The sequence below is a fragment of the Anopheles nili genome, chromosome 2, assembly GCF_943737925.1.
Source record: "Anopheles nili chromosome 2, idAnoNiliSN_F5_01, whole genome shotgun sequence".
Lineage (NCBI taxonomy): Eukaryota > Metazoa > Arthropoda > Insecta > Diptera > Culicidae > Anopheles > Anopheles nili.
The window spans coordinates 26,569,372-26,597,239 of NC_071291.1; the positions used below are offsets into that span (position 1 = coordinate 26,569,372).

Consider the following 27,868-nt stretch of genomic DNA (forward strand, 5'->3'; position numbering starts at 1 on the left):
AATTCGAGCCGTGCGGATGAGCGCCTAGTGCTGTAGCTGCATTCCGTTGATCTGTGCCGCGTTTATGTACATCTCCCGGTCCTGATCGGAGATCATCGAGTAGTTGGCTGAATCGCGATCCTCCGGTATGGTCGCCGGTGGCAGGAAGGTGCTATGGCTTGAATGCGAATGCACCGGCATGCCACCTTGGTTCGGCATACCCAGTGGGTCGTGCAGAAGCTTCGAGAACGTATGGTGTCCAGCTCCAAGCCCCAAGTGACCGTACGGTGACTCTGCGTTCTTCATGTACGGTAACCGCTTCAGGAACTGGTTCGAGGATGTGGCGTACCGCAACCCGTTCGGTAGGGTTGTGTGCTGTTGCACCGGTTGTCGAGCGCCTCCAGTACCGGGTGGTGCTTGCGTGAAGGATGCCTGCGAGTGGTAATGATGCGGTTGATGCTGCTGATGATAGCCTGCCGGAAGTGGCATGGTACTGCATTGGGGATAGTCCGATCGGTGCATGTCGGAGGCACCACGCGATAATGGTAAGGTCGCGCTCGTACCATCCTTGTTGAAACTGGACATCTTCATGTTTGTGGAACGTCCAAATGGTTCCTCCTGGATCGCAGGTGGTGGTGCTTTTATGATGGATTTATAGGGACCGGAACGGGGTCGTATGACTACCTCGTCGCGTTCCTCGCCCGAGTGGACACCGCTCGAAGTTTCGGACGGTGCGTCACGGCAATCTGGCGGTGAGGTGGAGCTTTCCGTCGAGGTGGAATCGGACCGGGGTGTCAATGCTTCCGTTGGCATGCCAGAATCAGCCCTACGCAGGCACCGGGGTGTTGATCCAAGACCCTGAAAGGTAACGATGAACACTCCGGATTAGTCCTGCACCACTCCGGATGTCGAGCTGCTCGTGTTCTCTTACCGAATTCTCTAGATGATTGTGAACAGTGACGGTGACTGGTGCTAGGGGGCTGCTGAGTTGCTCCGGCGATCGCATAAACGTCTCACGTGACATCGTGCGACTGATCGGTGGTTCCAGATCTCGCGTAGATGCGTACGTTACGCTGTCGTCCCGCACACAAGCCAACAGCTTACCCTCTTCAGAGGTATCATCAGCGTGGTCGTTGCAACTGCCAACGAGCGTGTTACTATTGCTGGCTTCATCTAGCAGATCGCAATCGTCCAGCTGGGGTGGTGGTGGTGGAGGTGGCGGAGGTGAACCGGAAGGAGCGAGATGTTCGTACGGACCGAGATGGAGCAGATCACCAGCAGGACCTCTTAGCGTAGCGTAGTCTCCGTCGTCAGCTTCCCCCGTAAGACCGGACATACGTATCGTGGTTCCACCGGACGGATGGCTGGATTTTCGATGGAAAAAGGCAAGCAGAAAGTTAGCGTGGTACGTTCGAGGGAATTGCGCATTCGAACAAATTGACAAACACTCACAAACGATACAAACAAAGACAAGCATACTACAAAAATGGTCGGTTGTACGAAAGTCGTAAAGATTCCGTAAATACTCTTCGTATTTGATCGTTTTTTATGCAGCTCTTTGCTGTACAAACAAGTGCTGCTAATTTCGTTATAAGCAATAGGTGCAATAGCTAACTTATGTGAAACTTGATGTGATGCATTAAACATACATAGAACTACCGGAGATAAAATCAAACTGATCTAGGAAAAACAAAACATGCTAGAACGCTCTGAACAAGCCAAAAAAGATCCTCGTCAAAAAGGAAGCCAATTGAGAAAAAATAAACACACGACTAATAGTGCAGAAACGAGCATGAGATTCAAAACTTCGAAGAACTTGTCTTGGTTTAGGCTTTACCGCTTGCTGCCTTGTTCATGGGGACCGTGAGCGTGTTCGGTGGACGTACTGGTTACTTCGTTGAATGTTACTTTCAGCTTGGGCGAGTTCGGTGCGATTTTAGGCCAGTAAATCGTTTCTTCTTCACCTCCGGAACCGGAACCGGCACCAGCGGGTCCACCGCCATTTCCACCAGGGCCGTGACCTCCCTGAAGGGCAGTAACCTGCGCAGCGTTGGGTGATCGTAGGCTTCCATTGCCACGGAGCAGTGGTTGGGTGGATGCACCGGATGCTCCTCCGAGGCGGCTTCCGTCGAGTGGAGGTAGTTTGAAGTGCCAGCGACGCTTGGCCGTTAGTCCCAGCCACAGGACGATCCACAGGAACAGATGTATCACGGACCCGAGAGCTGAAATATGCATACACACAACGCAGCGTTATCGTTACGGACCGTTACGGACCTCTACGGAAGGGCGAGGATCGGCACTTACCAGCAGCTAGAACGGCTCCATCCAAACTTCCTCGGTAGGTGGCGCTGAGATCGTGCATCAATGGAGCCTTGACGACGGCCAGCGCGAGGACGAAGCACAAGGAAGAACAGTGCGCAAAATATGCCCACACATCCGCACTCTGCTTCGCCGTGATCATGCGTCGATCGCGCACTTTTGCCGCCAGCTTTCCATGCCCGTACAGGTATAGCACCATCGAGGATGCGATCGTCAGGATAAGCGCAAGGATGGTGAGTGCGATCGTAACGGTGCCGTTCAGGATTAGTGCTGGTGCCTGCAGAGGTAACGCCTGCCCAAGTGTTTGCAGTTTGTACAGGACACTAGCGCCTGCGAAGCTGAGAAGGATGTCCACCCCGTTCGCGATCATCTGTAGGCTGAACAAGCAGGCGAAGGACTTTGATGTGTGCCAGAACACGGACGGATAACGAACGGCCCACACGGCGAGTGCAATGGCCAGGTTGACAAACTCGATGCTCGGTACGGTGGCCCAAGCTGATCCAGCGCTGAACTGCTGGTCGATCGGTGATCCAAACACCTGCGCCAGGATGGCCGGAAAACCGGACAGCTGCATTGGACGTAGTGTGAGGTTGCCAGGTGCCGCCCCGATCAAGAAGGCCGGCTTGATCTCCATACCGTTCTCGTCCTTGATGATGAATTCGTCCTCATCCACGCTCGGGATGCTTTCGATGCTCTCGAGACTTTCGCTGCTAAAGTCCTGCCCCATCGGCGTGCGCGGTTCTGAGCGCTTACTTTTGCGGCTCACGGTTGAGGATGGCTTCCCAGGACTTGATCCAGAGGAGGTTTTGGGTTTGATTTCGATGATCTTCGAATTGGTCGTGACCGGCGTGGATGGGATGATGTTCTCCGGCAGGTTAACTGGCTTCAGTATGTGGATGTCGCTGTCCTTGGCCGATGGTGCCTTTTTTGTCGTCGTCGTCATCGTCGTTGTGGTTGTCATTGGTGTAGTTGTGGGCGCCCGCGTACTTGGCGGGCTGCTTCTCATCGTCCCAGTTGATGCCGTGGCAGCGATAGTTGAACTGGATGGTCGCACCTTTGATGCAGTGCCTTTTTTAGCAGGCCCTGATGGTTCGATGAGAGTTGGTGTACCTTCCGGTTGGTTCAGCATGCTCCAGTCTAGCTCTCGTTGCTCTTCTAACTCCAACCGGGTGTCGATATCCTCAGCGTAGCGATTCCGCGCCTGTTCGTGATGATGCTGACCGTGATGGTTGGCGTGGTGAGTCTTTCCCTTACTGGCCGGGTGGCTCTTTCCGTTTCCCGACGACTTCCGATGATGCCCGTTGCGGTGTGGTTCTCTACGACGGCTTTCTCGGCTGCCGGACGAGCCACCGAATCGTTCTAGGCTTGTGCTCGCGGAAGATCCAGGATGTTTCAACCTGACCGGGGTGGCCGTGGTACTCGTCGTGATAAGACTGCGTACCGGTGGCAACGTGCGATCCGAGGACGTGTCGTCGACGCTTTGTGGGTTGAAGTTTTCCATCGTCGAGATGGCAATCGAGGATCCTCCATTGAACAGGGTGCCCATCTCGAGTGCTTCGTGCGTGCGGAAAAGCTCATCACTCGTATCCAGCGAGCCAAGAGCGTCATCATAGTCAGAAAACTTCTCCACCAGGTCACTTTGCTCGAAGTAACCGTTGCGATAAAGCCTACGCTCTAGCTCACTCAAAGCTGGCCGGGCCGTGGATGAGTTGGCGTAGGTAGGCGAAGAGGTCATGAACGACAACACCACCAATCGATCGCTGTGCGTGACCATGAAGTCGAGATCCGTGCGCCAAACATTTTCTAAAAGTGAGAATAAAAAAAAAAGAATATATAAAAATGCACACGCCCCGTGAAGCGCTATAAGCTAAAACGATTGCTAAAAGAAGGCTTTGATCTTGCGCACAGGAATGAAATCTGAATAAATTGCACCACTAACGACTGGCGAGTGATAAGGACGAATCTCGCAATCTGGACGAAATCTCCACCGCTGCAAGCCAAGGTTCGTTGAATGAGCTTTGCCACTAAAACATGCAAAACATGCACCAATTTCACAGTGACGTTCGAGGAAAACCCCCAAGGCGACCATGAGCGCTTTTCTCTTGATGAAGCGGCATTTTTCACCCCCGGCGGGGATGAGCCAATAAATTAGCTTCATTTCCACGTGGGAATCAAGCGGGCTGCCAGGGGAAAGGAATGGCTCCCTAAGCTACCACGACTCATCGCCGCCAGAGTGCCTTAACGAACTCAACATCGGTGGGACCTCAGCACGTTGCCGATGGCACACTTTCAACGGAAGAGTTTAAAAATTCTCTTTTAAGTTCCGGCGTTCTCGAGCTTCAAGCTGCAAAGGAAGTTTCGCTGCAGCCCTGAGGCGATGTATAATTCAGTAAACGAGCAAAGCAAACTGTCTTCGCCAACGGGGCCCAGGACTGAGACTCATTGTTTCGGGTGGCCTCGTCATGCAGATGATCGTGCTGGGTGATACCGGCGACCGAGTGATATGGCAATTAAATTGCTTCGAAAATCAGGTCGAGAGGAGACCAACGTCTGAGGTCAAGCACCGTGGTGCACTTTGGCTTGCTGCCGCTTGGGCACCATGACTTTACGCATCCTGTCGCGGTCGTTTGCATGTGGGGATGCAAGGGTTCGATCGATTGTGGGATTGCGGGAGAATACGAAAAGTGATGGGATTTAAATGAGCTGCTCGCACTATTGGGAGAACGTTGGCTGCGCGGTGTTTGTCCATCGGATAACTCGGGATTCGCCTAGGGGTTGCGTGTCGAACGAACGGGACCTTGTTGTTTGCCGTTTGGCCTACGCTTCGTTGAACTTTCGTGATCTGATGTGTAAACGGAAGGCTTACGAAGTGGTTGGTCAATATTTGAGTGGGTGGTTGGGTGGTTGAGCTGAAGTGATCGAAAATTGAGCAGGAAAATAGGACTTTTCAAAACGACGGGGTTTGTGCAATTTTCTCAACTAACGATATACTATAAGTTATTTTCAATTTGAAATCAATATAATTATGGTGTGTATCCTTATTAGACGATGTCCCGCTAAACAGAACAGAGTGAACACATCTAATCCTTCAATTTGACGCCAAAGCCGTGTCGGAAAGCGTGAACGCGGAAAGTAATAACAAATCGCTTGAGGCTACAACATTCTTTTCACCGCATTCCAACCGAATCCGTCGGTGGAGCCATTCCTTCGTTCGTTCTTTTTTCTTACTACCTCTCTTCCGGTAGCCCTCCCGACCGCGGTATCCTTTCCTAGTGCATAAAGCGGTCGATTCGGGAAAGTGTAACAAAAGAAAATGTAGAGTACATTTCTTTCCACAAGGACAGCAGAAACCGGGACAAAAATACACAGCAAATGGCGTAGAGTAAAAATATATCGGCTCTTTTGCGGGAGGGGCGTTAGAAGGAAACGTGATTAATTAAACGTCATCATGGGGGCGTCACAAAGGGGCCTAAGAAAAGCGCGTTGTAAGGGCAACTGAATAGCCGCCAGCATGATTTGCTTTCTCGTTTACTTCCATTGATGAAGCGTGCGATAGAACGGAGTTATATGCGAGCTTGTTATTTATCAGCTGCTTTTTTGTCTCCAGACTTACTTTACATCCATTTTTATGCTTGTTTTTTGAAGTGACTTTTTTGTATCCGCTTCGACACCTTCGTTAAAGAGTTTCTTGTACTTGTTTTTTTTTATTTGCTGTCTTTTAAGCCGAGTTGTGCTTATTTTTTGTTTGCTTATCCTCCTTCAAACCACATTTTTGTTGCCTTCATTTTGTTAATGATTAAGAAATGATTTTTTGTCCACTAAGTTAAGGAGATGTTTTTGGTGGGCGGATTATACGATGGTATTAAAGTGAAATGTGCTAAATTAAGCTAGATCTCAACGACGGCCGTAAATACCAATAGTATTGAGTGTGACTTCAGCTTTTTTATTACGAAATAAAATTGTTTTTCAAATGATGTTTCAACTGTTCGCTCAACAATATCCTTACGATATTTACGTCTGACATTTACGACCAAACTGCTCTGTGAGTAGATTTCATATTTCAATGTGGCTCTTAATTTAAAGTCGCATACTCTACCACCATGGAATTCAAATTAGATACAGTGTGAAAATTTAAATGCAAACCTCCCAAAGGACACGTAACAGTTTTCATTCCATAACCCGTCCGATTGCTGCAGTCGTCGTGCTCTGGTGCCGATCGTTTGTAATATTAGAATGATGCGACGATGATAGGAAAACTTAACTGCATAAGGGGATGGTAGGCAGACCGACTGGTAACGGCGTTTGCATGAATGCACCGATGAATGGACGAACGCTTGCATTCCACCAGCCGTTTGGAGCGTATGGCTGCCATGGTTTGCTACCGATTCGTGGGAGATTTCTCTGTTTCATATCGCTCGGATCGACGAGATCCTTCCTCGAACAATACGGTCTGCCGTGGTGTGGAGGATACGGACACCCACCCTTAGCGGACGGAGGAACGATGCAAAAAATAGGTGCACATTGGAGGTTAAAAAAACCTGGTTCATTCACCGTACTGAACCGGCTGGCGTCCGGTCGAGCGCAATAATGTGAATGGAAGTCATTAGTTCTAATTACATTTTTCCGTTGCACAATTCTGCAACTTTCACAGGGTGTCGCATACCGGGGGTTGTGTCGGAATGGGAAAGGATACGAAGGAGGTCCCTGGGACTGTCTGGGATGACTTTTAGCGTGCCAGCGAAAGGTGCTGAATTCCTTGATGCTTCACGACCGGCGGTTGTCTGATCTTGTTTGATTGGGTTTGGGTAAAAGTTATCCCTGTTTCAGGGAATTAAAGTGCATTTTTTGTCTGAAACGGTTAGGCGGAAAATAATCAGCTTAATTACTTCCACCCTGCGGAAGGTGCTATTCCGGTTGCTTTTCTGCCTTTTCCTGCGATCCTGTGCTAGGCTTAATTAATGAAACCCTTAATCAGGGTAAGCCTTCTACTTGAGAGAATAGCGAGGGCGTTTTTAAGCAAAAAATAAAACGCATAATATTGGATAAACTAGTTGGTGAAAAAACTATTCGTTATTTAAAAAAAATCAAAAACTCACAGATTATGTTCATAAAAAGTATTAGCTTCTTAGCCCATTTTGGCCTTCAAATGGCTGCTTACTTGCAGTTTGTAGACCAAACACGTTTTCCGTCCCCGTGATGCAACGAAAGTGGCTTCGAATCGCGCTTGTTTGCTTCTCGCAACCATAATCAGATTCGATTGTACATCGACATCGGGAGGGCGAGAGTACGTCACTGATCCGATTGCACGTGGATAGATCGGACGTTTGCATCCCTGCCAGGGTCGTCCAGCCGTGAAAATGGTGCAGGGATATGTAGGAAACTCAATTTTCCGCTTCTTCTACCCCAGTGGATCTGTTTTCCGTTACCCCAATGATTCCCCGTATCTGAATGGGAAACGAAACCGAGTTCCGACGGCGATTGGCCTGCCACGAGGATGTGATCTCTATGTGTGTGTGTGTGTGTTTGAGTGGTACCGTTGTACCTTCCGAGTGCATCCGAAGAGGAGAATTCTTTATTTTTATTTCTCGCAATATTGTATCTCAGAAATGCACTTTGTCACTCGAGGACAATGGGTGTGATGTGGAGTCCTGAGCAAGATGGTGGCAAAATGCTGCCTTCCATGTTTTACACTCTTCCGTGCAAGGACATCTGGAAGAAGATCCTTGTTGTTCGATAAACGGATCGATATTTTATTCGCCAGATGTAAGAAAAAGGAAATACAATGCTTACGAGGCGAAGTGCATCGGGAAACAATGTTTCCCGCCACCACCGTAGAAGAAAGGGCGCATAAATATTTCTACACCATTTATGATGCTTTCGTAACTGGTTTCACCAGTCGAAACGGGAGCACCATGTTGCGATGTTTCATTCGCGTGGAAAACCGTTCCTCCGGCAGGCGAAGGGACACAAAACGTGATATCTTGATTCGAAGCTCGTTTGCCGTGCGGTTGTACAACTTTGTTCGGTTGCACGGAGCTCGTGTTGGAAACTGAATCTTTTACGATGCTTTTAATGCTTCTGCTTACTGGAATCGGTTGTGGGAGCGAGCGAGGGTTAAAGTGTGAACTGGTTGTGTCGGTTGATGGCTGATACAAGATGGCGTTTAAATTAGGTCAAAGAAAATAGCGATAGCGAGTGAGTCAAATAATCCATCCTACTAGCATAGGTTGGATTTACTATGTTTGAACTCGGTAGTTAAAGCTCACAATCAATCTAAAATACAGTTTGATGATCTAACAAGGTCATTAAAAGCAGTTCAATTTGATTGTAGCATAACAATAGAGTTGGAAAATTCATCTCCAAATTCAAACACTATCCTATAACCTATAATAGCAGTATCTAATCGATGTGGGGCAGGTGTATAAATTTAGCGGGGCAGAACCCCGGAAGTAATGAGATAAAATCCAATTCAATTTTTATGTCCTCCTACTGAATGAAACTTTATTTGACTCGTACCCTCTTCAAGCGCATGGTCGAGGGAACGAGAAATGCGTAATGGCTCAATCTTGGGGGATCTTTAATCGGTGTTTGCCTCCCTGCTTCCGTTGCAAACTTGCTAAATTGAGCAGCGACGAGAAAGAGAGAGAGCAAACGAAAACTACATCTGGCTCCCAGCATGGTACCACTTTCACAGCAACCCTAACCGAAGCACATCCCCAGCGTGATGTCGGTGACATTTCTCGGAAAAGGTCCCGCATAACAGAAGGGGGAACGCTGAACCGTTAGTGTGGGTAGGCAATTAAAACTGATCTATTTCTGATTAGGAAACGAATGGGAGCTTCAGCCGGTTGGTCAGTCCGTTTTCTCTGAGCACAAGGCAAGAGGCTTTACACGCTTTTCGGACGCTGCATTACTTCCTGGCTAGCTGGCATACATCAAAGGTAATTCGAGGGGAGTTAGGGTCATGTAATTTCCGTAATTCTGATTTATTTGACACTACCGTCCGGCAATAGGCGTTAGTTTTTACGACAGAATAATGAAGAGACTGAGGGTGTGGTTACGTTGATGGTTTGTTGAACGTTTCATGGTGTAAGAAAGCGGTACAAACTACCACGCGCCTCCATCAAAGATAATTACAAAGACCAGGCGCCTCCACTATTAGCCATAATTTGCAACTAGAGTAGTAAAAGAATTACAAAATTAAAGGTTTACCAACAACGTAGCTATATATAAATAGACAACAAAATATAAACATACCGTTCAAGCTGTACATCACGGAACTCTAACATGTTGAGCAGCAATCATTAAAGTAACGGGATTATGTTGTTTGTGTGTGGGTTTTATTTGTCGTAGTTAATTCCCTGGGTCTTGCCTGGTATTTCGCTTCTCGACGATTCCGATTACTTTGACCATATGTTTCCAATCAGACTCTTGAGAGGGACAGCCGGATACTTTCGCATCGAATCACGCTTTCAGCTTAAGAAGAGATTAGCGGTGATTTGTTGAATTAACTGCGAAAGGCACGCTAACAGTGCCTTGATCACCGTTACATTTGCGCAATCGAAATCATTCGCCTTAATCTCCTGGCACGCTAACATCCTGGGAGTGTGAGAGCTACGTTCATGTCAAATGGTTTTGAAAAACTCATCGTTGCGCAAAGTTCGGGTGTAAAATTTCCCAACACAAACCATCTACGGTGCGCGACTTGTGTCTCATTTGCCTCGTTACAGGATGACGCATCTGTGCAGCAGAACGGCTTTTTAGGGTGTTACAGCCCCGGTTTGCTGTCGATTCGCGAAAACACGTTGCGTTCGTTGGCCGGAGGTGGAAGTAGACGAGTACAAACAATAACATGACTCGGTGCTGAACAACGTTGTTCCATTCGCAGCACTTCTCAGGCCGTTTCCCTCGAGGGTCTCGAACCAAAGGGCCACCGGATCCCGGAGGCTAGTTGTTTGCAGAAACAACATGCCGGCATTACCGAAACGGCTTTTGCCAAACCGCTCGCTCGCCATCGGGTTAACGTCACGTGCACTCTCAGCTTCTGCCGGTGGCCAAGGCAAACCGTACCCGACAGCCCGACAGTTGGCATAAATTTCACGGGACGAAGAGTGCCTTCTTTCCACGAAGCCGTGCCATTTGGGACGGAATACCCTTGTTTCAATGTAAGAATCAACTGTGTGTGCACACAAATACTGCGTCGGAAGTTCGCGTGCGAAAGAAAGCAGTTGGGAGAAAGCTCAAGCATCCGGCAATGGAAGCAAACTCTTCCCCGATCGACATGATTTCGGGTACGGGTTCGGTGTTGATTTGGAAAGGAAAATCGCGAGAAAGAAAGCAGTCAACCCATCACCATGCGGACGGTCTTTAGTGAAATTGAGTTTGCTTTTACCATTGTCATCTTAAACAGATTTTAATGATGTCTCTTGTTGGTTGTCATCGTTGCTGTGGCGGTGCCGTTTAAATGCATGGATCGTCCCGTGAAGGAAAGAAAGATTGAGCATTGCAGAACGAGTAGCAAAAAAAAAAACTGATCTAAATAGCTGGTTAGGGGTAGGAATGAATAAACGAAGTTGCTCCAAAGCTTATGATTCCTTTTTACCTGATTCTTGTGACGGCTGGATTTATATTTGAGAGAAACGTTAGTTTCGCTTGGAAATGATTTATGCATAAGGAACGTTCCATTGTAAACTGAACTAACAGATACCTAGCATCTGTTGCAATGCTTGCATTTTAAAGGTGAGCTTGTACGGCTCTTGTCAGCTTGCTCGATCAAGCCATGAATGGAAATAAAGTGAATTGATTTTAATAAAAGGTTGAAATAATGCAACTTTACATAACATTTCTATTATATCTTGCAAGTCTTGCAAGTTTGATTAGAATTTAAAAAGAATTTTTGCATAAATTTTTCTTTCCATTTTTGTACTTTGCCTAAATATATAGAAATTTATGTGCTATAATTTTTTTCACGACCAAATTACAAAAAAAACACGCAAGGACACATTCAAAAATATGACCCGACCACTGAAAAGACGTGAAAATATTTTCGTTACGCCATTTATCTTTTATCCTTCTGCTGCTGTTGGGCGTACGGTGCTCTCCAAGTAACCACCACACCCAATCCTTAAGTCGAAAAGTAATAGAAAAAGGATAATCTCACATCGTTGTTTGGTGCAAGAATTTGTCGAAAAGTTGAGAAAAGATCATCCTTCCAGTGAGGAGCGAAAACCAAAAATTCTTCCCGCGGCGCTCTCTTCTAGCACCAGAAGGAGTCAAAAATGAGCCCACTTTTCTGTGGGACAAAATAAAAAACGAAAAAGATACAAGTAGCTATCGAGCGAAAGGAGGATAAGTGTTGGATCAAGCAGAAAACAACAAGAAAATCCCCACCGACCGTCATAAGCAGGGTGCTGCTACCAACAGGCGACTTGAAGGATCATATTTAAAAAGTCCTTCACCTCCTCACTATAGCCAGGAGGCTAGGGGTTGGTATGCATGAAAATGTCGCACGAAGCACTTGCGGCCGGTTCAAAGCAGCTGAGGGAAGTGAATCTTCTTTACGCCCGCAAGCAAAATGTGTGCATAATAAGGCGGCAAAGTGGAAACAACAACCAAGATTTGGCAGGAACATAAGTTGCGTCAGCAATTCATGGCTTCTTGAGAACAGCAACAGATACGCAGGATTTTAAAAAGAGTTTTGTAGTTGGTGATTTGTTTGTGATGAGAAAAGCTTATCTTTTTATGTTCTTATTTTCTACCATACATTGCGTTGCAGGAAAAAAGCATCCTTTCTTCAAGCTAAAGCTGGGAAACTTTGAGCGCAAAAGTTATTAACCAAACGACCCGAAAACAAACCGCGTTACATGATTGCGTGATTCAATTATAAGTTTCCATTGATTGATTGAATCGTTTCCCTGCTCATGCACGCACATGTCGTGTGCTTCCGGGAAAGCATACCGTGTGTACGTCAGCTTCAACCGCATGTATTTGAAACAACACATCGTGTAGCAAGACTTTCATCAACTTCAGACAAACGATATTCGGTTGCGCTTTTATGCGAAGATTTGTGATTAGCCATTTAGCCGAAAAAGGACGGATTATCCTTAGATTTTCTGATCTCGAACTCGTTTTTGGTTGGGGATGATTGTGGGGATAATTATGACAATGAGTACCTTTTTCAGACCGATGACAGCTTGGGTGGCAAATTTGCCACTTTCGCAGCCACCCACCGGCCGCTTGAGGCGTTCTTTTGACTTCATGCCGCACCGGCTTCAAAAATGGCTGAAAACGACTTATTCCGCGCTATACGAGGCTAAGTAAAACATGAAGCCGGAACAAACCCCATAATCTCGTCACCACTCTCTCGCTTTGCGACGTGCGCGCGTTCGCCTGCGAGATTGCGACAGGATCAAGACTTTTTACGCACTCATCCCGTTATTTAATTACTGTATTCCTCGAGGCCCATCCATAGGCGCGCCCCGTGAATGGCTTCAAGCGGTTCGGCGGAAACGCGCCCGGCAGCGGAACTGAAAGGTGTGAAGTGGCTCGTGCTCCTTTTCAGGCGGCTCGTTCCGGCGGAAAATCCCTACCGGAAAAAGCCTATCATGGGCTTTTCTCCTCACCGTAGCGCTTGGTGACTTTCGGTTCGAAGACCAGTCTCGCGTCTCTTTGCTGCTTTTCTTTTCGAGCACTCCCGCCCACCGTTGTACGGCCGCAATGGGTGAGGTTCGAAATCTGAAGAGTGCTGTGAAGTGAAAGCAACCACGTCGGTTCCCGTTGTGGCGAGTAAATCGCTTTGGTTGGCGCGAATGAACGAACACGGCGCAGCAGGGGTGAAAGGTGAACCGGAACGAGCAGGAAATTTAGCGCCCTCGAGCCGATAAGCAGCGATGCAAGGAAGCATGGGGAAAATCGCACTCTCAGGGCGCTCTTACTTACTCCAGGAAACCGTGCCGGGTGATACGATACGTTCGAATCAAAGTGCTCCCGGATGGGGGTGGTTGGCAGGTTTATTATTTTATCAACATTGCACGATTCCAGCGAAAGGCTTGTGAGCTCACCACAAGCTGGTGGGCTTTGTTTGGGCCGATTAGTCGAACGAGTGGTGCGTTAAAGCGATATGGACCGGGAAATCGCGGATAGTCACAATTTATTGTGTGCGGGCTTTTGTTGCAGGAGCCGTTGGAGGGTTGAAAATGAAACACGAATGAAAATTCGGGAAATGAAAATAATTACCAACTCGAGCACGGGCCAGCAGCTGGAGCAAAGCTTCGTGGGGTGAGCTGAACAAATTGACGTGAATGATTTTTGTTGTTTCTTGATAAGGATAACTATTGCTAGAAGTGATTAATGTAACTTCTAAGCTCTGTTCATCAATTGCTAGGTAATGCAATGCAATTGTAATGTAGAAAAATCGATTGCAAAAGGAGCTACAAGTGTAATTCCTCCTCTTTGCTGAGTCATTCGAAATTCCAGGTCAATATTGCTTCATTGTATGTTATAATTTCTTCCCCGGGGCTCAACCAAGACTCCCGATAGCGCGTACATGTAAGATCGATATTATTATCCACCTCTCGTTCGTGTGGTTCCGCACAGCTCCAGCAACGTGTTCGTGCCCATTAAAGGGATCTTGATTGCGTTGAAATTTTTATGACTCTCGGAGAGACTGGGCGCAAAAACAAACAACATCCTTTCCGAGTGCACGTTGCATGTTTCCCCGCCGGGAAAACAATGCGAAGGCATTCTGTGACGTTCCGTCGTTGCACATACTCATACCGGGAAGCGTGTATTCCGGTCCCCTGATGTTGAATGGAAAAACACGTTACACTCGAACTCTAGGATCTCGAGCTTGCCGCAGGGTACGCACTGTTACGAATTTTGTTTCCCATTTCCTGGGCAATAACGGAAGGCTGCTAAAGGGGGAGTTTTGGAGGGGCACGAAATTGGAACTGTTACAACGTAACTGTACTGCTTTCAATGAGTGCACGAGGGATGATTTCTTCGACTCCTTTTAAGGACTCTATCAGGGATGTTTCGTTGCTCGATAAGCAACGTAACGACAGCCGGGATTGAAAGGAAATGTTGTCCGAACGATAATCCGTGCAACCGAGAGATGCAGAACGGGTACGAATTCCAGCAGCTAGAAACACCGACTGGTGGGGTTGTAAATCAACCGGACCTGTTTCTGTGCCCTTTGTTTCCACCCACGCGACCTTCGCCTCACGGGGGTAAGTTATCTTTCCCCATTTCGCCGTGAGGATAGTTCGTCTTCCAAGGATGATTACACAAGTTTTATTTCACCCAAACGTCTCCGGGGAACGGGAGCTGTCCCTGGGATATGGGCCGGTTGGGAGGAGGCTAATAAAAAACAGGCCCAACAACCTTTGGCTAAAGGGCGCTCGGTTGGGATAAGGCGCATCATCCCGAAGGATGGTTTCGTTTCCTTGGGCGATAAGCAGTAGCAAAAATCCGGTCGATAAGCATCGGACTAACGATAGGAGTTGTTTATTTCCATTCACGTTTATCTGGCATGGGGTTGTGGCTTGGAAATGGCGATATCCTTCGGCGAAGACGGCACCCCTTATTCGACTCCCAGACCCAGTGCGAAGCACTTGAGAGTGCCTTTAAAATGGAGACCCTTGTTAGTGTTTTCCAAAACTTTACGACTTTTTTAAGAATGAAAAAAAAAGGGCAACGATCCGTCCCTGGGAGGCAGATGACAACTTCACCAACCGCTACCATGCCATTGTGGTGCCTTAACAGCGTATAGCCCCATTCGGAAGGCGACGTTTATGATTGAGAGTTCCGAAAATCAACCCATCAAATGGAGAAGGCAACCAAACTTGACCCGGAAGAGGCGATTGCCTTGAAGACGTTGAATTTAAAACATCGCCTCAAAATCGTTTTACAGCCCAACCGACGCCTTATCCTTCGGTCGGTTCCGGAATGTTTCGACCATTTAGAAGGCGAGAAGTGTCGGCCATCTGACAAAAGCTGGGAGGATGGGAAACTCTGCACGGAGTACGGTGAAAGTAACAATCGATGAAAGCCTCGGATTGGCACGCCTTGGGGTAGGAATTTTAATTAGGATATTTTAACAACTGCCTTTCCCGGCTCATCGGTTTTCATCCCTTTTTCGTCTGTCACCGGGAAGATGGTGCCTGTTCGAGGTGTGGCGTAGGATGCGGCACAAATTATCTCAATCTGCCATGGTCAGTGGGGTGAGAGATGTTGCGAAAGAGAAAATACATAATTAAAACGCTAGGCTTCTTTATTCCAAGAGCACACCGAATAATCGGGCGTGTCTTGAAGAGTAATTGAAAAGTTCAATAAAGTAGGTAAATAAGCTGCGTTATTTAATAAATTGGTTAATATTAAGTATCAAGCTCTTTCTGTTAAACCCAAAACGTGAAATTAATTAACCGATTAATACTCTCGAAACGATTTTTTCTAAACGTCTATTTTCACTATCCCGCAGACTAATGACGGAGCGGGATGTTAATAATAGCGCTCTACGGGTGGCCCATTATCCGCACCAATGTTGTGAGGGAGCGCCATTTTTATATCAACATAAACATAAAACAAGAACGAACCGAAAAACTTGCCCTACCGCGCCGCGAAAAATGCAGCAGTGGAAACGCGATTTGCATTTAAAGCGTCTTGCTGTCTTGGGTGCGAGAAAAATGCCACGCTGCACGCTGCAACGCGCGCACCCACGGGGACGGGGAAAGCCATTTTCCGGGAATAAAATAAACAAAACGACAAAGTGAGGCACTAAGCGCGACCAAGCGTCGTACCGCACAACGAGGAAGCTACTCGAGGCAGGAAACGATTTTTCACCTTCATGAAACTCCACCGGAATTCCTCTTCCCTTTAGAGGCGTTTCCTTATCGTCCAGGGAGGGCGCCCGAGGAAAAACGGGAAGCGAAATGAGCTAAAATGTCTGTGGAAAATACAATTATGGTACCGCAAGGAAAATACCATCCTAGCGGTGCTAGACCACCGGTGTCGGAAGAGCGTCATCATCAAGACGAAGTTTTTCGCCCCAGCTGGAAGCATGCAGCCGCCCGTTTGAACGCTTTTAAGAGTTTTGCTTTCCGCACTTTAGTGTTACGTTCCGTTTTGTTCCATAAATAATTTCTCTCAATTTCATCTCATCGAATTATAATTATTCTGTCCTTTGCGGTGTCGTTCTCTGCGCTCGTTGCGTACGTTTCAAGACGGGTGAGTGGATGCTTCCTGGCGAAGTTGTACACTTTCCTTCGCGTTAGCATCACCAGGACAGTCAGCAGAAAGCTCGGGTAGAAAAACTTTATTCTGAATTCAACAGCAGATCTAAAACAAAGCGGGCAAACCGGAAGTGTGAAAGTGAAAATTTAGCAACTGAGAATGGGGAAAGCGATAGAAATAGAGGTTGCATGATTGCAATGAGACTGTGTGCGCTTGGAAAACAATGCACGGCAAGCTCAGAGTCCTTGGGGAGCATTATCAAAGCCCAGCATTCGAACGGGAAAGAATGAGAAAAACAAAACAACACTAATAAGACCATTACTGATAAGGCATAATCCTACCGGATGGACGAAGGCTCTGATTAAGGCAGGGAAGAAAAAAAAACGATGAAGCAAAAGAACAAAAAGGGGAGATTGAATTCGCTTCCACCGGTGGAGAGCAGAGTGCAGCGCTGGTGTATGGTTTTTGATTTCGATTTTTCTGTTTCGTTTCTATTTTCTCGCACTAATGTTGTGATGGTGTGGTTTGCGCCCCTTTTTTGTGCCGTCCATTTAGATTATTCCTCTATTTTCCATTTCTGGTCGAACAAAAGAGGCAAACCGTTTCGCTGAGGGGTTTTTTTGTCCTTTCGTTTAAATTGGATCATTGCCTTTTATCCCGTTAGCCTTTGATTGGCTCGTGTTAGTTCAGCCAGGACGACGGGTGCAGGATAGTTTGAATGTTTCCTGGCGCATTTTCAATTCCAGCTCAGTTTTTGCCCGTCTGTCGGTTTGCAGCCGGTTAAGCCTCGGTGGGCGATACGATTTTAACGATGCGCTACTCGCCTTTGTGCCATTGGGTCTTTGGTTTTTCCATTTCATTGTACCCAACGGAGGCTGGCTGCAGATGAGTGGGCTTTTCGCAATGTTTAGAAGGTTGGGGTAACTTTCGTTCTCGTAGATTTCAATTCTTCTCGCATGGGCAAACGTTACATAGTAACAAAAGAGGTTTCATCGATTGAAAATAGGGCTCGCTTTAATGCTGCTTCCAGTGACAGACGATCAAAAGCCCAAATCCCGAGAAACAATCCCATCATCAGCGCATTCCTGCTCATTAGTTGTGCTTTCTTCCATTTGTTGCTGGCAAAGCGGCCCATTCGCAGTTGATGGTCCAATTTCAAAGCACAGCAAATCCACATTCACGCACATACATACGTACAATTCACATTTCGTCCGGTTGCCCACACCAGCTTCCGGTGTATCCTTTCGTATTGCCTTCAGCAGGCAGTCACAGCCGATCCGAAACAGATCCCGTCAGTCAGAAAGGCATCATTAGTTATGCAAATGCCGCCCTTTTAGGGCCGCGGAGGACGAACAGCGCGCTGGCGCGTGTGTGCGTGTGTGTCGAATTATCGGTCACCGAGGTGCCGAGGCCGGAGGCTTATCTCAGGCGATTGCGGCAATTTGGTGCATTTGTGAAACCGCTCAAACCGTTCTAGGAGAAGGAGATTATCCCGCATCGCCCGACCGATCTGATGTCGGTTGGAGACAATGGGATTTATTGGCCCGGCAGGAGTCCGGCAGGAAGAGAACTGTAAATGACACATACACCGAGGCGGATGATGTGCAGCTTAACCGAGGGTGGGTTGATTGAAATGTATCTAGGCCGATCAGATGGGATGGGACATTGAATCCATGCGGTAATTCATGTGTCCTTGGCTTACCGAGGTCGATGGAATTGAATGAAATTTTGTAACGAAATATTTCAAAACCATTCTTTAGAATCAAGCGGTGTGAACCAGCGTGACCAAAAGAGACTGCTTAAAATCCTTTTCGATCCACCCACGGTCGGTTGTTTCGTTTGCAGTCGGTGCAGCATGCAAATGCCTACGGACGAATGGCACTAGACGATTGTGTTTGTTTCTTCAAGAGCGCAATTATGCTTCGTTACGTTGCGCCATCGCGCGCCACAACCAGGACCTCGGGGCACCTTGGGGCTCTCGGGTGGCATTTATAATTGAAACCGTTTATCATCGGTTCGCCCACCCGAAGGCGTCCCAGTCTCGAGTGATTCGGATCCGGTTATGAGCGCGTAAATTATATCCAGACTTCAGGTGTGGTTCTGCTTGAGGTCGACGTCTTCCAACACGTGATAATCGGTTGAACGTTTGGCCAGGATCAGGCCCCTGTAGGGCGGTATTTGCGCAAGCCACCACAGCTCGAATGGGTTTGCTTGTGATTTATTTTCCACAGTACGATGCAATGAATGCCCGAAACCGAGAATGCGCTGGATTATCCTACTTTCACCGTTTGTGCATGGAAAATTGATGCTGGAAATTGATTTGCAACGGGATGGGGACAATTTCAACAGCATCACGTGTATTGCATCACGACCAACGCCTTGTCTTTCCGGTTCGGTATGGTTTCAGTTGACTTCCTCAAATCTATTGAGTTTGATGGGAAGCATTGGGTGGAGACGTTTGGGATCGGGAAATGGAAAAGGGAGTTCGAGAGATGTCCATCTTCCATACAGGAACCCTTGTCTACGCTTCGGAAGGGATCGGAAAAAAAAAGAAAATCAATTTGGTGTGTACTTTTCCTCGGTTGAGCTACCTTTACGATTATCTACCTCCGGCATGTTTGGTTGCGTTGACGAGAAATTTGCAAAGGGGTTAAGAAAATTAAGCCCTTATGCTTATTTATTCCAATGTTCCCTTTCCACGGCGTGTATCTCGTGCTCATACTGTGTTTACATTACCCAAATCAGCTTCACCACTCTGGGTTCCTGGTTTTTGGGGAGGTGTCGGAAGACGACGTATTGTGGAGCGAAAAACGGACGCTTGCATCGTCCCTTTTGGGTAATCATTTTCTTTTTGCTTCTACGTCACGGGTGAGTGAAAAAATATGGAACCAATTTTTCAATTTCCTTCAACCGAAACGCTTTTTCCTTCTTTTTTGTTTGCGACAGTCTGATACGAATTTTGCAGCCAGAAAGCGGAAATCGATGCAATCGCGTAGAAGGAGTTTTCATTACTTTTTTTCTACTGCGGATATCAAATATGGTGCAGTTGCAATGTAAACATCACGTTAATGCCTTAGCCTTTCTATTGTTTTTAATACTATTATGGTGGTAAAATTAAGCATAACACATTCGCCTCAAATAGATGGCTCTCTGCGAATGAAGTTAGATAAATGTTTATCAAATTAAAAGCAACAACAGAAAATCTGCTGACATTCTTTCGACCCTAAGCGTACACTTCTATTTCTACTGCACTCTCTGTTGTCCTGTACCTTCGTGGGGTTGACTTTCGCACAAAGTAAGTACATTGCCCTTTCGCCACAATGACGACATTTCCTTATCGCATCGACAGTTTCCGGTAACAAGCATCTTACGAGAAAACTTTGTACTCTGCCGTGAGCTATGTCGTCCCACGGGCACGACAACTGGCTGCAAGAAGCTGTCACGCCGTAAACGAACCGGAAGGACAGGTATTTGCGATGAGCTCGGCTAGGTTTCCTTCACTCGTACACTCAACGTCGTGGTCCAATCACGTGCGAGCGACAGAATGGGTGAAAGCGAGCGAAATAAGGCTATGTTTAGCGAGGAATTGGTACTGCGAACGAAATTCACACTTGAAAAAACTCTCGGAAGGAACAAAATGGCTGCAGAGGCTCACCTTGATAGTGTTCTTTTTCTGGCCTCATTTGCGTCGGCTCGTGGTTGGTGTAACTTTTCTTCGTTCCCAGACGGAAGTTAGTTAGTTTTTGGGAAAAATTAGAGCTCGGTTGGGGATGAAAACTTTTCCAACCCTCATTGATCAAAACGGGAGCGTTTCGAGGTGGAGCAAATAGTTGGCTATGGTGTTGGGAACTTCATGGAGTCTGATTTCCTGTTGGGCTAGTTTGCGCGCCGCTCCCTTTTTGGCGTCTAGGCAGGCTTGCGAAAAGAACTGCATGTAATTATGCAGGTATCTTATTTCCTAGGAACCACCTTTAATAAGGGTGAAAAGTAAACTAACTTTTGCTATACTATGCAAATAAATATTTAACTAAAAGACGCAATACGAATTCCTCCGTTAAGGTGAATTGCTGATGATTTTCCTAGAGAAATAACATTTTGCCATTTTATTATTGCACCTTAACATCAGGCACGTTTTGAAACATGAACGAAGGCGCACCTGCCATGCATCAAATCCGTTTTTCTTCTTTTGCAGATTGCTTGCATGGGTGCCGTGGACAGATTTCAGGCAATCAATTCCTGTATTGAAAGCCTCAGCTCTCCGTTGATCAGCACAACCGGAAGCAGTATTCTTTTGACAGCTGTCGTTTGTTAGTATTCGTTACGGTTTCGACATCGGTGCAACCGTTGCTACGTCCTAGCGAAGGACATATAAATGCAGGTGTGTCCCGCGGTGCTGGTTCAAACGTAGCGTTGTTGATGTTTTGTTAGAAATCGGTGTTAGAGTAGCAAAATGCGTCAAGGAATATTTGTTACTTGAGCATTAAAAATTAATGTTTGGCTTTCCTTTTATATTACATCCGTCGTTTAAAGGTAGAAAACGTAAATTTAGAATCCACATTTCCCATCCGTAGTTAAAATGCTTCTACGTGCCTCTGCGCTCTGGCAAAATGTAGCAAATTACAGCTTAAAAGCTATTAATTTTCGGCTGTTCGCATGGTTGCACCTTCGGAAGAAAATGATCAAACAGCGAGGTCACTGTCGAACCAACTGCTATCGATTTTCCATTTACCTTCCCGTTGAACCCCTTCTGGTCGTTCGCCTAGGATGGGTGACTTCATTTTGCTGGATGATGGTCGCTTCGTCTTGGGGGAAAGTGATGTGTTTTATGAGAAAAGTTTCCCCTGGTATGATTTCCCTCGGGGAAGGAACGGGCCTAGTGGCCCCCTTTCGTACCTTGCGGGAAATAGGGTGGAGAAATAGGCAAGACCCCGCTTAGGGACATGTACGTAGATGTTCGTCGATGTCTTGTGGAAAGGTTGAACGAAAGAGACATTTTCTGCAAAAGTTTGAGTTTGCGAGAAGCATAGAGGCACACAAACTGTAATTACACTTAAGAGCGTTTACAGAGCATTAGAAAATAATAGATCTACTTGGCTGATAAATAGCATGTTGGTATGGCTCGTTTTATTATAAATTTCCCATTCCAGAGAGGCAATGCAGGTGATAAATCATGTATCTTATTGAAAATGTAAGCCTTTTGCACCATATTTTTTGTGCTAGTTACCGGAACTGATCGGTATGACCATCAAGGATTGCAATGGCCAGCAGGCACAGGTCGTGCAAGAAGCTGTAAATCAATCCTGGCTGCGCGTAATGGGCGTAAAGCACCGTATGTAGAAGACGCACACATTCGACAACGTGTCCTGGGCGGCGTGTCCATCCTATGGCGCGTGTCAGGGAACGAAGCCAGATGTTGTCGGGCTGTTTCGCCTCGCACCGCAGCTAATATCAAATGTGATTGGGTACGGGAGTTCCCTATCGTGCTGCAGGATCTCTGCAGTGCCGTCGGCTGTAGGAAAACTTATTTTTAAATCATGATGGTGATTTGCCGAACTGGAGGACACCCCAAGTCGGGAAAAAACTCAAAAGTTATTCGCTCTCGCAGTTGAACGACGTGCGACAGATAAGTCGAAGAGGGCGAAAAGTTCATATCGATGCTGTCGAGGAACGAACCGAATGTAACGAGGGGTTTATCAAGAGGGGATTTAAAGGGGAACTGGATGTTGGCTTTAGCCCTTGGGGCGACTGGGGGAATGCTTATAAAAACATCGTTTTTATTGAGAAAGCTAAAACAAGCTGAAAATGCCCGCTAATCTTCTTATGGAACTTTATAGCAGCAGGAGTTTGAATCATAAGTGGTTTGAAGATCCATAAATCATACAATTTATGGAACATTTTATAAAATTGTAGACATCTCTCGTGTACGATTACAACCTTATTCGCCGATTAATTCGAGCAAGTAAAATTGCTCAAAATGAGCAGTAAGGCTAATTACCAATAAATACAATCACATGACCCATTCTTGCACATGCACTGTTGCACCTGGCTGAAAATGTGATTCGCGCCCAGCAGAATGTTCTCGTTTCGCCAAGGGAAAGCACGATCACGGAAACGTATCCGATTGCAAGGTACACGCCCGGGCGACTAAGCAGTGTTCATCCAATTAGGCTAATTTGAAAATGAAACATTTCGGACCCACCGACACCACGAGCCCGGTGAGTCACGGATGGCTAAAGTTAGAATAATTGAGATGGACGATAGTTGACCGCATGCGAACCGGGAGGCGACGGACCAAACGGATTGCAGAATGCAACCGGATATTTTGTACCCGTACCACCGAGAGCGGGTGCAGGCACATAATTTAATATTACTGAATCGAGAGCCGATCTTGCATTATGATGTAATATGAAGTAATTCTCGCTGCGATGTAAATGCTGCCTTTACATGATGCGTCATGCGCAGCTCTCGCGGAACGTGGCGAAGCACTCTCGCATATCTCGCATATTATCTACCAAAATCCAATTATTGGCTCGTATCACTTGTTTTCATTCCTGTGACAAACGAAAGCTTTTTGCATTTTGCCCAATCCAATTAGCATCACATCATCGCTATCATCTGAGTGGGTGGGAGATTTTCCGACACCAAAATCGCCCTTCCCGAGCTATGGGATGAAAATTTAATTACAACAATAATAAAGCCTGACAGGATCCATATCAGGTGCGCGCTGTCGCTGGAAAATCACCGGTGACATCCCTCCGTTGGTGTTGATGGAGGCACTGGTCTGTGGTATTACGGACTGTTTTCCGGCACGCAGAACCCCTCTAGAGACAATCTTCCGAGAAGGTGGAAAACAGATTATTCCACCGGCTTATGACACGCGCGGGCTCCCAAGGCACTCGCCAAACCGGAAACATTGGCCCACCGGAAAGCGGAATGCGACGCTGAGTCGGGCGCTTTAAAGCTTTCGCGAAGGAACAGCACGGTGCGTCAGAGAACGTGGGCGCTAAGTGGTTGGCGTAACAAATTGGGGAATTATATTTTACACCGGCAAACAAACTAATCGCCCACCAAATGGAAACCGGCAGTATCTGCTTCCGGTTGCACACGGATCGATGCCCGTGTGGACCTGTGCAGGGGACTGCTTTGCTGCTGGGATCGGGTGAAAATGGATGGAAATTCCAGACACAGTTTTCCTTCTTCCATAAGGACACATACACACACTTAGACACACGTAAAGACCCTCGGTAACGAGCTAAGGGAGGGAAAATTGGTCGGCGAAAGCACTCGGGTGTCCTTCGTTTGCGTTCCAACTGCACATTAATTCATTCTTATTTATTGTCGTCTTTAATTTCGGTTAGCTTTTCCATTAGAAAACTTTCGCAGGTGAAATAGTGCTTCCTGCTTCCGGGGGTGAACAGTTGAGAGCAAAGGATGCGTGAAACCACCGGTCTGAGTACCGGTCTCTCTCTCTCTCTCTCTCTCTCTCTCTCTCTCTCACGGAGCAGGATGGCGATTACGAGGCGATTGTTTATTGACATGGGACGGGTGCTTTGTTTTCGCTGGGTGTGCTTAGCGCGGAATGCGGGCACTGGTTTTTGTACGGACGGGAGAGCGTGAAGTAATATGATGGCTTAATAAAGTTTTTCTCGTTAAGGTTCTACTATAAAGGAAATTTGACCCAGCAAATGGCTTGAGAGCGCGGTATTTGGGAAGGAATTTGTAATATTAATATTAATGCAGCATGCAACCTAAGATATTGAAAGTATTTAAATCTAACGGAAGTTTGAATACACAGTGGAAAATTTCAGACAGGCCATCATGTAAAGACTGATACTCGTTGCACTGCATAAAATTAAAAACCCACATCCTGCTGGAGTTGTCGTGTGAACACTTTTTATACTTTTATGCTTCACAATAACAATGAAGACATGTGTCACGATATTCTGAGCATCCAGGCGTGTTCTGTCAACACATGATCCCATTTCCATTATCGCTCCCTATGTGGTGTTTTCTTCCCAGCACTCCCATGTCGGTAATTGGATTTGCAAGTACATTTTCCAGCGTTCAAGGCCACGACGTATTTCGTTTCATACTCAATGCGGTTGGGCGTGCATTTCTAAAACTTACTTCGAGGAATGTCGGAAATGAGCTTGAAATAATTTGCCCCACCACGGAAAACACTCCAAGTTGCCGTCGCGGGGTTTCCCATCGAGTGGCTTGAACTGGCATTTTCCAGAACTCGCGTACCAGTTCGGAGAATTTGTTCGTCTCCCAGACGCTGGCATTTTTTTTACTGGCAAAACAAGGCGGCTACGGGTTTCCAAACAGTGCAATTTCAACATGAAGTTAGCTTATGAAAATGCAAAAGGACCGCATTGTATAAGCATTGGGAGCCAGCATATTATAAATGTTGGGCACAAATTTAATATCAATAACGAAATGGAACAATATTTTTGCTTTCTGTGACATGCAAGCAAACCGGCAAGTGTTGTTTATTTTCTCAATACTACGAATGCGGTGCTTCAGAAAGTTCACCCCTACTGTGTACAGTGTGCAGAACAGCATCATACAGCACGATGAAAACGAACAACGAACGACCGTAGCAGATGATCAAGAGCATGGAAGGAACGCTTTTGATATGGCCTCTTTGTGGCCGTAATATTTCGTTCACGAGAAAAATGTTGGACTTTGAAGTGAACTTGAAAGCGAATCGATGAAAACAATCAGCAATGCCGAAGCTCACCGTGTAGTACCGGTTGAAAAAAAGCACACCAAAGGAGAGATGAAAGTTTCACGAGAGCGCGGGATAGCTCTGTGGGGATATCGAGCTTATTCTTGTAAAAAAGCTAAACATTTCACAATCAAAATCAGTCATTTCTAAAACAGCGTGGATAAATCAATGGAGTACGTTACCTCTCGGAAGAAGGGCGTTTTCGATCACCTTTGCCTCGAGTAGAAGCCGAGGCAACAGCAGGCAGATTGCGGTAATGATATGTATGAACGCTGACGTTGGACCACCGTGAATCCACAGCGAGCTGGAATGGTTAAATAACGCTTTGAATTAATATTCATACAAAATATTGCTGAAAAAATAGAAAAGATAAGGTTTGCAAGAGACTAGAGTAAAGTAAAGCAAGGAGCATTTTATGTTTTCTCTATTTTTCCGTATTCTAACGACACACTTAACGGAGTTCATCATTTCATCGTTCGCGAATGCATTTCACAATCTCCCAACGGATGGTCGCTTCTGTGATGACGCTCCGGGAGCGGCATCCTTTCGTATGCATTTCCCTACGCGGGCATGATTTATGGAGGTTTTCTCGTTCGCATAATTTCGAACGAAAGAGCTTCGGGCGTTTGCTCGCCCTGCATGGAAGACTCGAAACGAACGGCAGCAGCATGAAGCTGTAGCATTCCGGGCGCACGCTTGCTGCAATATGTCTCGCCGATGGGAACTAGTGCGGCTTGAATGGATGGCACGAAACCAAACAAGCCCCCGGGCATAGCGGGGTGGTATGAATTAAGCATCCATGGTTTCCAGTGCAAGCAGGCGGAGAACCGATGGAGCGCATGGGGCAGATTAGATTGATAGAGTGAAAATGGGTGAAAATCCTCGCAGCAAACACGGTACGTGTAGTGCATGGCGAAGAAATGTGCCCCTTGGTAGTGACTTTGACGGGGCGAACGGTTCGAGATCCGTTTTTCATTTCGCCCTCCGACGCTGCAAATTCATCCGATTGCGCAAAATAAACATTCAACTAGCTGGCAAGCTTCGGCATCTGCAAGTTCGCCTATCTGCTCTGCCACCTCTCGGGCTTGTGTGGTTTGGAATTTAAAGCTTCGAGTCGTACGCCCGCCAGCTAGGTTTATTTTATTTTGCTGACTAAAATGCGGCAACGTGTTCTGTTCCAATCCAGCAGCTGCTGCCTTGCTTATTAGGCATAGCTCGAACATTCATCAGCAGAACGCTACCGACCGCGCTTTGCGGCGTTTTCTTCTCTTGCCTGGACTGGGAAAATTCAGCGAAAGAGGTTCAAACGAAGCGCCGAAAGCGAAGCTCTACTTCAAATTAAACGTGGGAACGGAACTGTATATTCCAATCCAACTGGGGGACATGGATGACTTCCCTGCTGGAAACGCAAGGATTATGGCGCTTAGAAACTTCGGGGAAGGATTAGGGGACGCCACGACCGAATCTATCTTGAAGTTTCGCCTTCGCGAGCTCTAACTGTCGGTCGGTGAAGCCAGAATGAAAGCCGCCAGAGACGCCGGCAGCTAGCGTTAGTTTTAATTAAAGTTGCTGCTGATGATGCTGCTCGGTGTGCTGGAATGCTCAGCGATCCCTACCACTAGGGTTGTCACGCGAATCGAAGCGCATCCTGCGGTGCGAAACTTCAAGACACGTCACGTGATGATGTCGGATTCCGTGGGTAATCTCGCGGACCGCGTGACTTGCGCGAGTCCTCGCTGAGCGACGAAGTCATCAAAAGTGCTGATGCCGCGGCGTAATGAGACTATAATGAAAATTGTTTGTGCTCGGGTTTCCTGCCTGGCGCTCGATGGAACCGGGACCGTGGATTCATGTCGGTACAATTAATTGTCCAACAAAGCGAACATAAACACAATTAGAGCGCTATCCCACCGGGAACTCGAGAAGTATCTACCCGCCATTCGATTAGATAAGTCAATTAAAGCACCCTCCTTGCAATTTTTCGAAGCCAAAAAGACTGAGTGTGACTTACCGTAGCGTTCCTTCGAAGGCTTCCTCCTCGAGACCGTCATGGCCGGCTGAAGCTGAAGGTCCGTGCCATAGTTTGGTGCCCGATGCTAGCTTCATGCCATCGTTCGCGAGATTGCCGACACGGAACAGAGCCGACGCGAGCAGAAGCGGCAGAAACAGCACGACCAGCCCACAAAACACGATCTGAATGTCCAGCTCGGTCGTGGGTTTCTCGTACTTCCAGCTAACCGCGGACAAGCCGATGTACCGGTGCGTACCCTGCACGATCAGGTAACCCTGCAGCAGCGTCACAAGGATACCGTACCAGATGGACCAGAGCGTGTTCAAGTGAAGCCGTCGGCGCCGGTACTTGCCAGGGTCGGTATCGGTTGGTGGTTGGGTTTGGCGGCGCAGTGACCCCGTACCGGCCACATACGTCGCTGAGGTGTTACCACCCGTCAGGACGACGCTGCTGTGCGATATGCTCGAGTTCAGGCTTTGACACTGCTTCGATGAGGCGTTCGATGTGGCGGTGATGTTGAGCAACGATCGGTTCTTCTTCGACACCATCGACAAATCACCTCCTGTCTCGTACCCCACCAGCGAGCCCGTTATCGACAT

At 47.1% G+C, this 27,868-nt stretch overlaps 1 protein-coding gene across 1 annotated transcript; it reads right to left on the reverse strand.

The window, feature by feature from the left end:
* Window positions 1-24: 24 nt before the first annotated feature.
* On the reverse strand, window positions 25-27,868 carry LOC128731278 (protein tincar). The gene is made up of 6 exons (XM_053824386.1): window positions 27,270-27,868; window positions 25,441-25,562; window positions 2,284-4,101; window positions 1,817-2,201; window positions 911-1,343; window positions 25-837 (listed from the first exon to the last, which is right to left on the reverse strand). The coding sequence occupies exons 1-6, from the start codon at window positions 27,866-27,868 to the stop codon at window positions 25-27; spliced, it is 4,170 nt and encodes a 1,389-aa protein (XP_053680361.1).